Raw genomic sequence first — 14,792 nt, forward strand, 5'->3', positions numbered from 1 at the left:
ATATTATATTTGTGTTTCAGGTTATAAGTGTAGTTTCATTTAATGTAGCTACTGCACTGATGTCTGGATGTACATTGTTGTTATTTTTCAGTTAAAAAAAAACTAAAAATAGAACAAGTCTGTTGTGTATTTAAGCACACAAGTGAAGTAAAAACAATTATTTTGCATTAATTTATTTTTTTTAAAACCAGTTAGAAAACAGAATAAAAATTTGACAGCAAAAAAAGATCATGGTTAACTACAGCTTCTGTTGTACAATGCAGTGTAAATAAAAATGCAGCACTTGACAACTTTCAGTCATGTGTGGCCCATATCCTCAGTTTTCCTCTTTAAAATGTTTAGTAATGTCAGCCAGTCTTCATTGCAAACACAAAATGTGGATAAGCAGATTTGTGCCCTCCATTACATACATACAACAACCATATACACGTCAACCTTTCTTCCCTCCTTGTGTCCTCACAGCTTAGCCTTCCACTTACAACATTGGTAAATGACAAATGACCCACATTCCTTAAAAATGGACGTCCTTGTGTTATCCCTTGACCATAAGTTTGAAAGTAGAGTTATATAATAAAAGTGCATTGAGGTGTCTGAATGGTAAAAAGTAACATGACACAATTCCTGTTGATAAAAACAGCTAAGTATTGGTAGGTATTTCCATATATACCTTTCCTTGTGTGGTTCAAATCTGTTTTAGTTACATTTTTTCAGCCAGTCCAGCTTGGCTTTATAGATATGAATTATAAAGTACCTGTTTGCATGCTTGTACAATAGGCCAAATCTGGCCTTCTTTGAAAATCCATGTAGGTCCAAAGTTGATCTTGGTCCACTATATTAGAATACAATGATGATCAAATGTGGCTGTGTGTGGTGCCTGTGGGCAGATTATTTATTCACAGACAGAGAATATCCACATTCTGCTGTGCTACTCTCCTCTACTGAAGCCTGTCCAGTTCGACCCATGCAACTGCCCTCTGCTGGCTGTGGATGGCATTGCGTATGCCTGCCAATAGCTCCTCAGTGCAGCTCCAGGCGCTGGGCTCCAGGGTGTAGTAGAGGAGGGGAAGTGTCTCCAGCTGCAGCTCCTCAGCCTGGCACACCTCCTCCATTATGCTGTCTTCTCCACACCGTGGAAAAAACTTCCTATTATAAGTGTGAGAGGTTCATATGCACAAGTTAGAGGAAGAAAATTTAGGCAAGACTTTTTTGCATATATGTAATATGACATTTCCTGCACATGAAGTAAAATGCTCGTTTATGAAAATGGATGTGCACATACCTGAGCGTCTTGTGCTTTTTGTTCTTAGGGCGGATATAGATGACGATAGGGTAAATCCCTTGTCTTAATAAGCCCTCAACACTGGGCAGGCCTAGCTCCAGCAGACAGTGCTTGTCCTGAGATAGGGACAAAGGGAGATTTATGTAATTTGTGCCAATGTACATTCATCATTATTACACATTAGTGTGCTTTATTTCCAAAAAACAGGTAATACCGGTGGATGGTCACTGATTTCATGCCCCACCTTAAGATAATTACAATCACTGAGCGGAATGCCTTGCAGTTGGACAAACAATAAGATTATCTTTTTGGGGAAAGAAGAAAACAAAAATAATGCTTTTTTTTTCATTACCTGGCTGATGACATCCTGTATTGATTGCAGCCGTATGCCCAGAGCCTGCTCTGGACTGTAGGAATCCAACAAGAACACTCTCTTGTCACGTCTCTCTGACGCCTGGATAGGCTCTGCAAACCACAGGAAACAGAAGAAGGAGACTGTAGTGTATCATATGAGGACCGAATGAAGAATCACGTTTGTTTACTGGTGTTTTGGGGCATCATGTGTGTAATTAAGTGTGTTTGCTGTGCAAATACCTGGTGGGCAGGTGTTGAACTTCAGACCGGACTCTGCAGGTTGCAGCAGCCTCTCTATGAGTCCACGGGAGAGAAGAGAGGGAGAGAAGATGACCGGCCGCTTAGTCTTAACCTGCACTGGCTGCACCACACTGTATGGGATCAAGTGCTCCTCATGACCTGAGGGGACAGGCACACATGAAGGTATACAGTCTTTGTGTAAACACTTAAAAAAAAAAAAAAGAACAGCTTTATCACTCAGATTTGATGTTGCATTCTGGGAACACCACTCCTGGATCTTACGTTTGCTGAGTGTGTAAAGGACGTGCTGTGTGGAACCGATGCCGCGGCAACCGGGGTCCACTGCCTTGACCAATCGTACACGTCCAGATGGTTTTTTCAAGAACTTCAGGAAGATGGAGAAAAATAGGTTGTGTTAATCTTGGTTACCAGCTGTGGAATAGTTTGGTTTTATACAGTGACTGAAATTGAGCCTGCTGTTTATTCCATTTCAACATGAGCAGTCTTATCACCTTCTTCTTGAAGTCTTTTTGCTGCAGGGCCATTTTCCGTAACCTTACAAGTAACAACTGTTGTGCCCTGAGATGGAAAATGGTACAATTCAGTTTATATGCACTCCTCATTGTGAAAAATTAAATGCTAAGGGCTTGATTTAACATACTACATACTATGATTAAAACCAGGCTGACATTGGTCTTTCAGAGCTACTGTAAGAAAATCCTCATTGGCCTGAATTAGAATATGGTCCAAAATAATATGGCAGTAAAATGTTCTAATTGTCTTACCTGTTGTAGTTGGGCATGGTTCCTGCCTGCAGGGACTTGGCTGTGTGTGGGTCCACCAGAGAACAGTGCCAGTCGTATTTGCCATTGTATCTTGTGTCTGTGACATGAATAATGTCGTCACAGGACACACCCAGAGACGGAGGGTCACCGTGAGGCTCCATGTTGAGATTGACACGCACATAGAAGGAGTCAGCACCCATAAAAGTAGGTGCTGAGAGCTGGGAGCACAGCTTGGAGTATGCTGAGGACAGGAAACAGAAGAGGGAACGGCTTAGTCTCTCAGTCCTTGTGAGGCGTGAATGAACATATCTTTATGTGCGTCAAGGGAAGAGGTTTCAATAATACAGTATTTCTGTTTTGTATATATTTCTTTTCCTCACCCTCTGGGTTGCTCTGGTGTTTGAGTGTTGAGGGCTCAGTCCACCACTGCAGAGAAAAGTGGGCTACCTCAGCGGTGCACTGGCTCAGCAGCACACTGCCCCCACCAAACAAAACTCGCTCCAGCTGGACCACATGAAGAAAAAAACAACGTGTTATGTGTTTTATGTTATGTCTCTTTATGAAGCATGTAGTCACACATACAACCTTCACACATGATCTTTTCACCATACTGACACACACCTCCAGCAGCTGACTGCCCTCCTTCAGTCCACATTGTTCAGCTGGGGAATCAGCTCTCACATAGCTGACGAAGATCCCTGTTGCGTTTCCTCCGACTATCGTGATATCGTCTGCTAGACTGGCTTTTCGGTGCTTTGGTGAGGTGGGTGGGCTTGAAGAAGGGGAGCGGGGGGGTATCCTAAGAGATGGCAAGAATGGGCAGCAACAGATAAGGATGATGTGACATGGACATCAGGGAACGATCTGGCAAAGAGTAGTACAACTCCAATAGTCTGTTCACTTTCTATAACCAAAACTTGTTCTGTGCTCAATGAATTTCTTTTACCATACAGTCGCATCATGTATGTCATGTAAATATTTGCAATTATAGTATTAAATCTATTAAAAAACTGTTGGACCCTATCATTAACATTTAATGAGATGTTATTATAAGACTACATCAGCTTGAAATACATTTTTGGTTGAGTTTAAAGGCTTCCACAACATCTTCAGATCATGCACTTTTGTCATATAAGGTCCATGGGCCAATGTTCACACCATAGCCTTGTAAAATTTGCATCAGCATCATCATTATTATCATCCATGAAGGTGTTAGATGTTGCTGAGAGAAGTGTGTAAGTGGCGTTATTGGTTATTAAAGGTGACATATTATGCTTTATTTTAGAATTTCAGAATTTGATTTTGGGTTATTTCAAGAATAGGTTTACATGCTTTAGTGCTCAAAACACATTAGTTTTCACACACTGTCCCTTGCTGCAGCATTGTATTCCCCCTCTGTCTGAAACCCTCTGCTTTAGCTGCTGTCTCTTCAAGTCCCCCCTCCTGAATCCCCTCTCTCCTCTGATTGATCAGCTCACACATATCTGACCCTGCACCGCTAAAACAACAGAGCAGCCGTGTTAAATCAATTCTTATGTGCCAAACTAGCCTCTAAATTACTCAAATTGTGACTCTGTGACATAGTGAGACGCTATTAAGTCATGGAATTAAAAGTGAGACTATTGATAAGGCGTTTCAGGAGCAGTGTTTCTGTGGGAGAGAGGAGCTTCTGTTGGTGCAGACTTTGACCTTTTTAGCTTTCAAGATCTTTTACATGCTCAAGAACCTGTATATAACACTGAAGGAAAAGAAAAAAATAATAGGTCACCTTAAACAAAAAGCCATCACATATGTGATTGCATGCAATTTTTTTTGTGGCTTTCATTGATAGGCCTCAGAACTATGAGTTTGTACCTGGGAACATTGGGATCGGGTTGATTTGAAGAGACTGCAGGCAGGTTGACCAGGTCAGGGGGGAAGAGATGAGAGTGTAGGGAGTTACAGGAATCCCACAAAGAAGGTTCACTCGGCTCACCTAAAAACACCAGAAAGCATCAGAAAGAAAGCAAAACCTGAACGGGACTAAATGCCTTTTGTAGTTTGTTTTATTGTTCTTTAATGCCACATGAAATAATTAGAGAATCACAGATAACCATTTAGAAGTTAATTTGCTTTATTTGCCCTGCATCATTGATAACTGGTCAAAGTCAATGAGGACTCAAAGTCCTCATTTTTCCAGAAAGAAGACAGTTGTTCACGCAAAACACAACAAAATCAAATATACCTGTAATGTTATCATTCTCATCACTGCCCCAGGACTCCAAATCAAACCTTTTCAGAGCAGAAAAAAGGGATAATCAATTAAAATCAAATTAAATAAAGGTGAGATAATTAGTTATGTGGCGCTGATAAACTCACTCTGTGTTGAATCTTCGGTTGATGGAGTTCATACATGGAGGAAAGGGGAATGTGGAGAGCCGATTTATTTCCTTTTCATTGTCCTAGAACAGAGGTAAATAAAAACACACTCATTCTTTCACACATTCTCTCTATTTTTCCTTCTGTTCCTGTGTTTTGTTAATGAGCAGAGCTGTGATACTCACTGATGAAAGGAGATTCTCCTCTGAGTTACAATATGAATCTGTGAAGGAGCAGAAAGATTATTTGAATAAAAAAAGTATATCTATGTTAAATAAATAAAGTACTTAAGTGCAAGTATTTTCTTGTTCAAAACTTGAGAATCATCTTCCAGGTGTCAGTGCATACAACATACCCTCAGAGTTTTCATTGGCTTGGCCTCTAGAGGACGCCTGTGGCACAGATAAGACGAGAAATGATTAGTATGACCTCACAGCTAGTGAGAGGTATTGTGCAGGTACAAACACGCTTAGAGTTGCATAAGAATCTACTACAATTTCTCATACTTCTAGACAATAATGGGATCAGATCTGGTCTTGTAACTAAAGATATTGACTGCAGTCCAAAAGCTGCATTCTTCGCATAGTGTTATAATAACAATGGGCGTGAACATGCTGTTGCAGCCTCCAGAACAGTTGTGTCCCATGGAAATGATCCCTTACAGTAGATAAAGAAGAGGTTACACTACATAAACAGCAGCTACAAATGCTAAGATTGACTGTAGCACCACAGTCCTACAAATGAGGACCACTGATTATGATTCAAATCATAGATATGGCTATGGTGATTCCACTGTTACTGTGAATTGTAAATTTCAGCCCTGACCTTTCGCAGCAGCAGACGAGGGTTATTGGCCTGGGGTCTCAGGTCCAGCCCGAGGGAACAGCAGGGGTCGTAGCACTGGTCCTCGCTGCACAGGGACAGGTGGGACTGGGCAGACACAGGGAATAATACGTGTATAAAACTTTCTGTGGTTGCATCGAAAAGACAGTCCTGCACTCCTAACTCACTGTACTGTCCGTGCTAACTCACACAGTGCAGACAGGGGCTGCTCTGCTCCATCTGCTCCCGGCTCCTCTCCCTCTCTCTCTCCAGCTCCCTCTGCTGCTGCTCCAGGTTGGCCTGAAGCTCCGCAATGCGTTTACGCAGACGGTTCTTATCTAGCAGACAGTCAGTGTACTCCAACTGCAGGCTGTCTCGACTATGCAGAGCCTGGTAAAAAGATGAAAAAAGTAAGAGAAAAGAAGTTTGCATGATGTAGAAAGTGTTATAGGTCCCATATCATGCTCGTTTTCTGGTACTTATCTTTTGGGTCTCTACTATGAAATGTTTTAATGTTCCAAAAACACTTTTTTATTTTATTTTCCTCATATTGTCCTTTCCTGTAGCACCTCTATTCGCCCTCTGTTCGAACATATAAGCTCCTGTCTCTTTAAGGTGGGCAGGGTAACAAAAGTGAACCATAATTCCAGGCTCGATCCAGACCCTCCACTCACACTGACCTGGTCTCTCTCCTTTTCCAGTTCCATGATCTGGTTGAAATAGGACACACTCCTCTTCTGCTCAGTCTCCCAGTCCAGCTGGAGAGTTCTCACCTTCAGCTGTAGCTGCTCGCACTGCGACTCCAACTACAAACATAGTTTACCATTACAACCTCTATTCAAAGGCAGAAAAGAAATAAAACACCGTGTATGACATCTAATCTTAAAAATCATTTTTGATATCTGTTCACCTTGTCCCTGTGCTCCTCAGTGCTCTGCAGCTCCCCCTGTAGTCTAGTAATGATGTCGCAGAGCTCCTGCCTCTGCTCTGCAGACTCCCTGCGGTCCTGCTGCAGGATGTCCATCAGAGCCTCGGGTAAACAACAGAGAGAACATTTTAAGGACATAAAAGACTGCACCTTTAGTGAGACATCACTAGATGCAAATCTTTGGCTTGAGGGTCAAACTATGACGAAAAAGTGCGAGTGATAACGGTGCTTTCAGAGGATAAACATTGTAGATTTATAAACATACTATGATTCCAGTGGCAGGAACTGAGTCCCTCATCTGAGTTACTTTCTTCTCAGCTTTCTCAACATCAGTACGATGCAGTGGCTTTTCTGGCAAAGCAGGTGGAGAACCATTCACTCCATTGGAAAGCAAACTGTTTCTTTTCACCGGCGTAATATTCCCTGGAGTATCGAGTTTCTCTGCCTCTGTTAGCCTGGACCTTAGCTCCTCTACCTGCATGGAGAACAAGCAAAGCAGCTATGAATACATGGAAGGTGGGCTTTTACACTTTCCCACCAGGCATTGCTTATGCTGCTGAAAACATGTTTAAAATGCAATGACATGGCTAATGGGTCATTCATCTACTCATTAATGATAAAAATGTAATTTTGCAGAATAAAAGATATACATGCTTTTTGTACTGTATCTTACAGATAACGTGTCACTGCAGGACTATAATGTAAGACATGAGGTACAAACACATATCTTCTTTCTAACTTTTGTTCCAGGAAATAAGGAGTTGGGGGTAATTAAAGGATAACTGTTCATAAACAACTACAAGACCTACTACATTAGAATTAGAAGGCACTTTGCACATAAGGTTACATGACCATAGTAGAAATAATATATCTTGTTATTAACATAACCATTTTTAAGGAAAAAATTCACCACAAATACCTCAAGGTATCTGCAGCCAAGCTGTTTGCACCTCAGCGGTATGGTCGACATGTTGTGACAGCACACAAACTAAATACAAGTGTGCTGATAACATCCACACAGTTGGTTTGAACAGCTCACTTTAGCTCTTGTGTTGCAGCTGCGTGCCAGCTGAAGCTGTCTCACCTGCCATGAGCAGCAGTTATGTTTACTTCTTTATCATTCTGTCAAACAAAACATCTTTATTTTTACCCTCAACCTTCCAAAATGTATGAAGATAGTTCTCCCTATCTCTACATACGACATGACAAACAAACCCTTCCTCTGTGAGATAGAAATTTCATGCCGTCATGGAGAACCTAAAACAACACGTTTAAGAGAGCAACAGGGGACAGGGGGATAAAGCTGGGGGAAATCCACTATTTCCAAAGCAAGTATACAGCTGCTTTTAGAGTCGGGATCAGCTGAGGAATGTGGTGGTTGAAGGGACATGACTCATCCTCTCACTTTATGTTTAACATTGAGGGGCTCCCGATTGCTTCAGTTCCTCAGTAAAGACTGTTGTTGTGTTACACATCAATATCTGCAAGTTTAATGAGTTTATAATGCTGGTTGTGGTACAAGATACATACATTCTCATTACACTTTTAAGGTTAATCATGTTTAAAATGAATATAAAATCTTTATGGAATTTTCAGTGTACACTTTCTGGTTTTACTTATGTTACCAACCAACCTACCTGTGTCAGTAGCTCTCTCTCACGGTTGGAGGTCTTGCCTTGTTCCTCCAGGGCCCTGGAGTACTTCACAGCCTGCTCCAGGTGCCTGTCCTTTAGCTTGCCCAGCTCTCGACTGGCCGACTCCCAGTCCTGACGCAGCCTTAAGATCATAATAATAAATGTTCTCAATGAATAGTTCTTGTAAAAATGTAAGACTGTAAAACAGACTAGAAGACTTGTTAATACTTTGTTAGAAGATTTTACAACTGGATGTTGAAGATCAACTTTCCCCCTAATGAAGCTGATGACAAAAGAAAAAACAAAAGTTTCTTCCATAACTCCACTGCTTACCCATAAGTTTAGTGAATATCATTCTCTGAGACATTCTTTCTTTTAACAGCTCAACAACAGAAAAGAAAACTTAGAGGAACAATCCAAGCTCACTGCAATAGGTAGACAAACCTCTCCAGCTGCAGCCTGTCATGACGTAACTCCTGAGCTTTACGTTCAGCGCGGCTGCGTTCCTCCTCTGCCATCCGGCAGCGCTGAGACATACGTCGTTCACACATACGGCTGTTTCGAAGCTGCTCCCTCAGTTTACGCACCTCCAGAAGCAGAAACTGGGTCAAACCTTCAGGACCCTCTTCATCTGGGGAATAAAGACAGGTCATAGCGACTAGTGGTTAATGTAAGGAGGGGGTAAATTCACACGCAAAGAGTCAGAGAGGCTTGTTTTAATGTTCAAGGTTCAAGTTTCAGTTATTTGTCGTTCTTCACCAAATTTGCACAAGGAAATACAAGTTGTAGTCCCTTTATGTGACACAGGAAAAATGTTTTTAATGGTCGAGTGCTGATGATGAATTGAGGAGTCTCACAGCTTGAAGAAAGAAGCTGATCTGTAGTCTGGTGGTACGGCAGCAGATACTTGTGTATCGCTTGCCAGACAGCCGTGCACAAACCATGCAAACTTGTAATGTTTCCAGTGAGGATGCTTTCTAGCACTTCTTTGTAAAAGTTGGCAAGAACTTTGTGCAAGTGGCAAGCATGCACTTAAATATCTGGGTACCCTGGAACATTGTGTGTCTACTTTGTCAAAGCAGAGGTGCTGTAAAGGTTAAAATTACTAGAAAAATAATAGTTTTTTCTCAAGTTCCAACACTGACTCTACATCTCTTGATCTTCTTTTTAGAGACCATTAGTGCCAAATGTTCAAAAGCCTTCCATTTTAATATAATAAAAGGCTGTAGATACTCTTGAGCATCATAATAACAAAGAATTGTATGCTCAGCTCTGCATAGAGTACTTATCTACTAGATTACATTGCACACTTGACGTTCTGGCTCTAAAAGTCAGTTGTTAACAGCTTTTTAAGTGCCTTTATCTCAGGTCTGCTTGCAGGCCATGAAACATTCAAATACAAACCACAGTGAGTTCTTTTCACAGATTGAATGTCTTAGCTCTTAGTGTGTTTGCAGTGTGTCAGTAAAGAAGCCTTTACACAGCCTCCCATGTAGATGTCCAGTGAACACAAGCGGGGCAAAGTAATTTTTTTTTAAAGTCAGATTTAGGTCTCAAGACTACAGTCTGCAGTACTAAACTTTGCATCTTAGTGAACAGTCTTGACAGAGACCGCTTGCAAACATGTCAGATACAGATGTCTTTTCATTCAAGGGGTATGCATGAAAATGTTCATACCACAGACAGATGTTTCTCTTTTCTCTCAATCTTCCACTCTTCACTTACAGTATTTGATTACAAAAAGAAATAATTCGAAAGAGGAAAAAGGTTTTTTCTTCAAAAGTACAACTTCCTTGAAGTGGGCCAACAGTTTGAACAAGGGCTATTAGTAGGCCTTATTCACAACACATGTAAATGTAATATGTAAGTACGAGCCTAAAGTCAATCTTAGGATCTGAAAGGTCTAACTCAACTCTGTGACAAGTCCACACCTCTGCTATCCTTAGCATGCAGAGAAATCCATGCTTACCCAGTATGAGGGAGCATCGCTGTGTGGGCTGTTTTCCAGTCAGCTGTGTGTACTGCTCTGGGTGGTAAAACTCCAGTGATTCCATGAAGGCCTGAAGACCTCGCTGGCCCTGACCACGCAGAATGTCCAGCAAACGTCCTGGTCAACAAAAGGGAACAAAAACAAAGTCTGTAAAACTGTAACAATGCCAAATGAATCATTATCGCAGTAAAACTGTCTTCAACAGTGGCAATAGCTATAGCCACACTAGAAATGCAGCCAGTGTTGGAAAAAAACGTTTTGGTACTGCAAACCATCACAGCTGAAACAGTCTAACCATAAAAATGCTACCTCTTTGTTGTCAGTGTCATTTACCCCTGTAGTTACATAGGTATTTCAAACATGACTATGATGAATGGCTGGCTCTGGGATGAGCTTACTCACTGGCAAAGAAACAACAGTGATATCAGGTGCTTGTCTTGCGACATCTCCCCTTCATCTTTATCTTCTTTCACTCCTCATTCCCGTCTGTCTGCCTAACACTCCCCTTTACTTGGCGTTGTCTTTCATCTTACTCTCTCCTTAGTTCCTGCCTGTTTCTCACACTGCAACATTTATCTTCACCCACCTGTTCCTCTCTGACCTGCTGCACAATCATTCACACATAATGTTTCCTTTTGGGGGGATCTTATAAAAGAATGCACAAGCATGTACTGGACTTTCCATATGTCATCCAGGTCATCAGTACATTATTGCAACCCACTTTTAAAACAACTTGTACAATTGTAGATTGGTTTCTTATTTTCCAAGCAGCCATTTGTATCAGTTTACCTTAGAAAAGAGTAAAGACCATATTGCATCTTGTCGCCCTGTTCTTTTCCCTACGATATTTGGCACTGTTAAAAGTATGCAGAATTTGCTATTAGCAGTTCCTCATTGCAACATAGCCATGGACGAAGATAGCCGTCACTGGATTAAGTTGATACTTATGTTACCAACTTTAACTGACACTGACACTTAAAAATGTGATAATTTTCAGTCAAGTTCTGAAGTTCATAGAAATGTCAATTTTAAAATTCATTTCTAAGCAGATTTATGGATGTTTTTTCACAATCGACCTTGAAGATAATGCTAACCCCAACTGTGATGGGATGTAGTTTGATGGCTGGTGTTACTATTTTGATTTACTGAAGTTTGCAAATGAAATGTTCTGCCTCTCACCGGCCTTGCTGATGCGCAGTGGGTACTGTGTGGAGTTGAGGACCTCGTCTTCATCCTGTTCATCGATGACCTTGCACTGGCGCAGATACGGGGTGATTTTGGCCGGGTTAAGGATGCGTGTGAGCTTGTGCCGTACCCCCTCCACGCGATCCCAAAGCTCCTCATAGCGCTCCTCTGACCACGGGGGAGAAGATCGCACCTCCTCCTGAGCTTGGTCCCCCTCCTCTACCCAATCTGTGACACCTGCAAGAGACCAAAAATGTACACACAAACTCAAGTTTAAGTATTGTATAAAAGAATTGTGCATTGACAGAGACAAGAAGACAGACTTTTTTTTAAATCTTTCAATATTGATTCCATGAATGTTTTGATATGCTGCTAGTTTCTCGTTCACCATCACACTTCAAGCCTGAAGGCCAGATTACAGACATACCTTATGTCCAGTCCTAGACAAAATAGTTTTTCCCATGGAGAATTCCATTGGAGTTTGTTATTGTCTGACAACGCTTATCTGTGTCTCTGCAACTCCTAAGCATCTAAAATGGGTCATTACATTATGTCACCAGTATGGTTTCTAAACAATCACAGTCTGATAAGGAGAAGATGAGACATCTGAAGCAAACAGACAGTATGAAGCACCTCAGTGTAATATTTTAAAATTCCTCTTCATGACACTTCATATAATGATCATTTTTCAGGTTCATAACTTCATTTCGGGTTACCACTAGAATAGGTTTGCATGCTTAGTGCTCAAATACACATTGGTTTTCTCATACTGTCCAGTGCAGCAGCACTGTATTCCCCCTCTGTCTGAAACACTCTGTTTTAACTGTCTCTTTAAGTGCCCCCCCCCCCCCCCAAATACAGTCTCCTCTGATTGGTGAGCTCACCCATGCCTGAACCCGCACCACTAACAGAGCAGCTGTGCCAAATCAATTCTGCCGTGCCAAAGTAGCCGCTAGGCATAATTTATACATCTCTGTGACTCTGTGAGGTACTGTGATGTCACAAAGTCATAGAATTAAAGGACTACTGAAGAGGCGTTTCAGGACCAATGTATTCTGTGGGAGAGAGGAGCTTCTGTTGGTGAGAACTTTGACCTTTTTAACTTTCAAGATCTTTTACATGCAGAACATATTTAAATACTTAAGGAAAGGAAAACACAATAGCTCTCCTTTAATTAAAATCCTCTCTGTCCAACACTGAATGGCTATATAATTGAAGTCATTCTTAAAGATGCATAAAGGATTGCTGGGTTATCTGCCACTCAGATAAGGAACGAGTGATCAGGTGACTGGAAATCATCCAATGAATGCAAGTCTGATGGATGAACATATAGCTTGAAGTCATTTGTCTCATAGACAGCAGATATGGTGATAAATCTCACATAAGAGGACACCTTGATTAGGTGAAAGCCAATAAATGTTTGCATGATGTTCCATACACTGTGTGTTAATTTAACAGCAGCAGCGGTTTTATACACTGTTTAATTCCTGTAGAGCAATGGGTCTGTTGTTATGAGGGTCATAAACTATGGTGGGGAGGACACTCTGTGGGTGGGTGTCTCAGAGCGAAGGAATGAAAATACTGGCGTGACTCATATTGCACACCTAAAAACACACCAGGGGACTGCAGACAAAAGCTTTCTCAGCCCCATTCACTTCACACTGTGGAGGAGACAATGAGAGAAAGTGAATAAAGCTGCAAAAATTTGCTAAAGACGCAACTACTTGCATAATTTAACCGTAATTTATTTTAATTATCCACATTTGATAGAAATACTAACAAAATGGATGATTGTAAAGCTTTAACCAGCTGTCCAAATCCAGTGAGAAATTGCTTAAACAAGGTGCACTATAAAAACACAAGCCCCCTAAAGCTGTGCTGGTCTACAGGCAAAATCCCATGTCTCATTTCTGTTGGTTCAACCAATGTAGTGAGTCCGTGAGAATCACAGAGAGGTCCAGACCGCCAGTTTCACTCTCATCTTTCATTTGTCATCTCTGAAATACAATGCAATATGTGCTGCTGATCAAATGAACAAATGTAAATACTCTCATTCTAAGCTTACTTGTGTTAAACTTTACACACTTTTAATCATTTAAAATGAACTTTTAGAAACAACCTATATTAAGCAATCACGAAAATGAAGTTATCAACATAAACCCTTGCTGTCTCACTCATCCCATCCAAGTTATTTACTCATAATGAGAGTGAAGTGCCTGCTGCTCTGTGCAGCTGATCTGACCTATTTTAGCTAAGGGGCAGGTTGAGGCAGGTCTGCATGCTCTGGAATCTCTGTCATTACCCATAAACAGTCTATTGAGACACAGTTCTCATGTGATTACCACTTGACTCCTCCTCCTTACACTCAAGTTAGTGGAAAACACTCACGCCAAATTGGAATACTACCCTGTATCTACTGTCACCTTTTCTTAGAAAGTGATCGATAGCACCCAGTTAAAACTAAGGTGCGGTGAAGACTGTGAAAAATAGTTGCAAAAGGAATATCTGTTTCCACTCAGGGAAAACCATTAAAAAAACAATTAATGAAACAAAACTATATGTGTTATCTATTGATAAGATAATATATTCCAACAAGAAGCTATAATAAATATGAGATGCAATTTTGTATTTGACTGAACTGAAAATATACTGTCAGTTGTTGCCAGGACTTCAGATTCTTGTGTTGTTTTGAGAAAAGCCTGTTGTCAAAGTTTTCAAACCAACTCAGACCTGATGAAAAAAATAATAATAAAAAAAATAAAATCTGAAGGCAACTTGAATCATTAGCTCAGGTCCTACTGAACTTAATTCAGCCACACATAATATCACAATTTAAAGACTGTCACTACACAGAACAACATATATAAATCCAGTGGACACATGTCTGGGAATGGGATATAATATGGTAGATTATTGTGTTATTATTCCTCAGACAGAGCAGTCTATTTCATGTATTCCACACAAACCGGACCTGAGAACCTTATCACTGATTTAAAAAAAGCAGAAAAAAAGCGCACAGCCATATGTTGACTGACTGTGATAAGTCTGTTAATCATTTAATTTCTCTTGAAATCTTAAATGCTGGCTTACCGCTCATGTCTTGAATCTGTTTTGAAGATGAGCCCAAGTAAAGCGTAGGGTAATCAAGTCCTCTACATCCCATTGAGCTCCACAGTCAGGAGTGAAACTGAGTGAGCAGTGAGTGTGTGGGCGCCAC

The 14,792-nt window shown here is 41.0% G+C and overlaps 1 protein-coding gene across 1 annotated transcript; it reads right to left on the minus strand.

The window, feature by feature from the left end:
- Nucleotides 1-166: 166 nt before the first annotated feature.
- Nucleotides 167-14,792, minus strand: LOC311268337 (caspase recruitment domain-containing protein 10). Its single transcript, XM_084371932.1, has 24 exons — nucleotides 14,666-14,792; nucleotides 11,570-11,812; nucleotides 10,370-10,507; nucleotides 8,845-9,031; nucleotides 8,400-8,542; nucleotides 7,032-7,237; nucleotides 6,749-6,868; nucleotides 6,519-6,644; nucleotides 6,049-6,228; nucleotides 5,842-5,946; nucleotides 5,372-5,408; nucleotides 5,202-5,239; nucleotides 5,017-5,099; nucleotides 4,883-4,929; nucleotides 4,513-4,633; nucleotides 3,280-3,457; nucleotides 3,039-3,162; nucleotides 2,659-2,899; nucleotides 2,386-2,452; nucleotides 2,156-2,258; nucleotides 1,874-2,032; nucleotides 1,632-1,744; nucleotides 1,280-1,395; nucleotides 167-1,143 (listed from the first exon to the last, which is right to left on the minus strand). Exons 1-24 carry the CDS (start codon nucleotides 14,736-14,738, stop codon nucleotides 936-938), a joined length of 3,156 nt encoding a protein of 1,051 aa, XP_084228058.1. The 5' UTR covers nucleotides 14,739-14,792; the 3' UTR covers nucleotides 167-935.

This window comes from Pagrus pagrus (assembly GCF_965226575.1).
Source record: "Pagrus pagrus genome assembly, chromosome: 13".
Taxonomy (NCBI): domain Eukaryota; kingdom Metazoa; phylum Chordata; class Actinopteri; order Spariformes; family Sparidae; genus Pagrus; species Pagrus pagrus.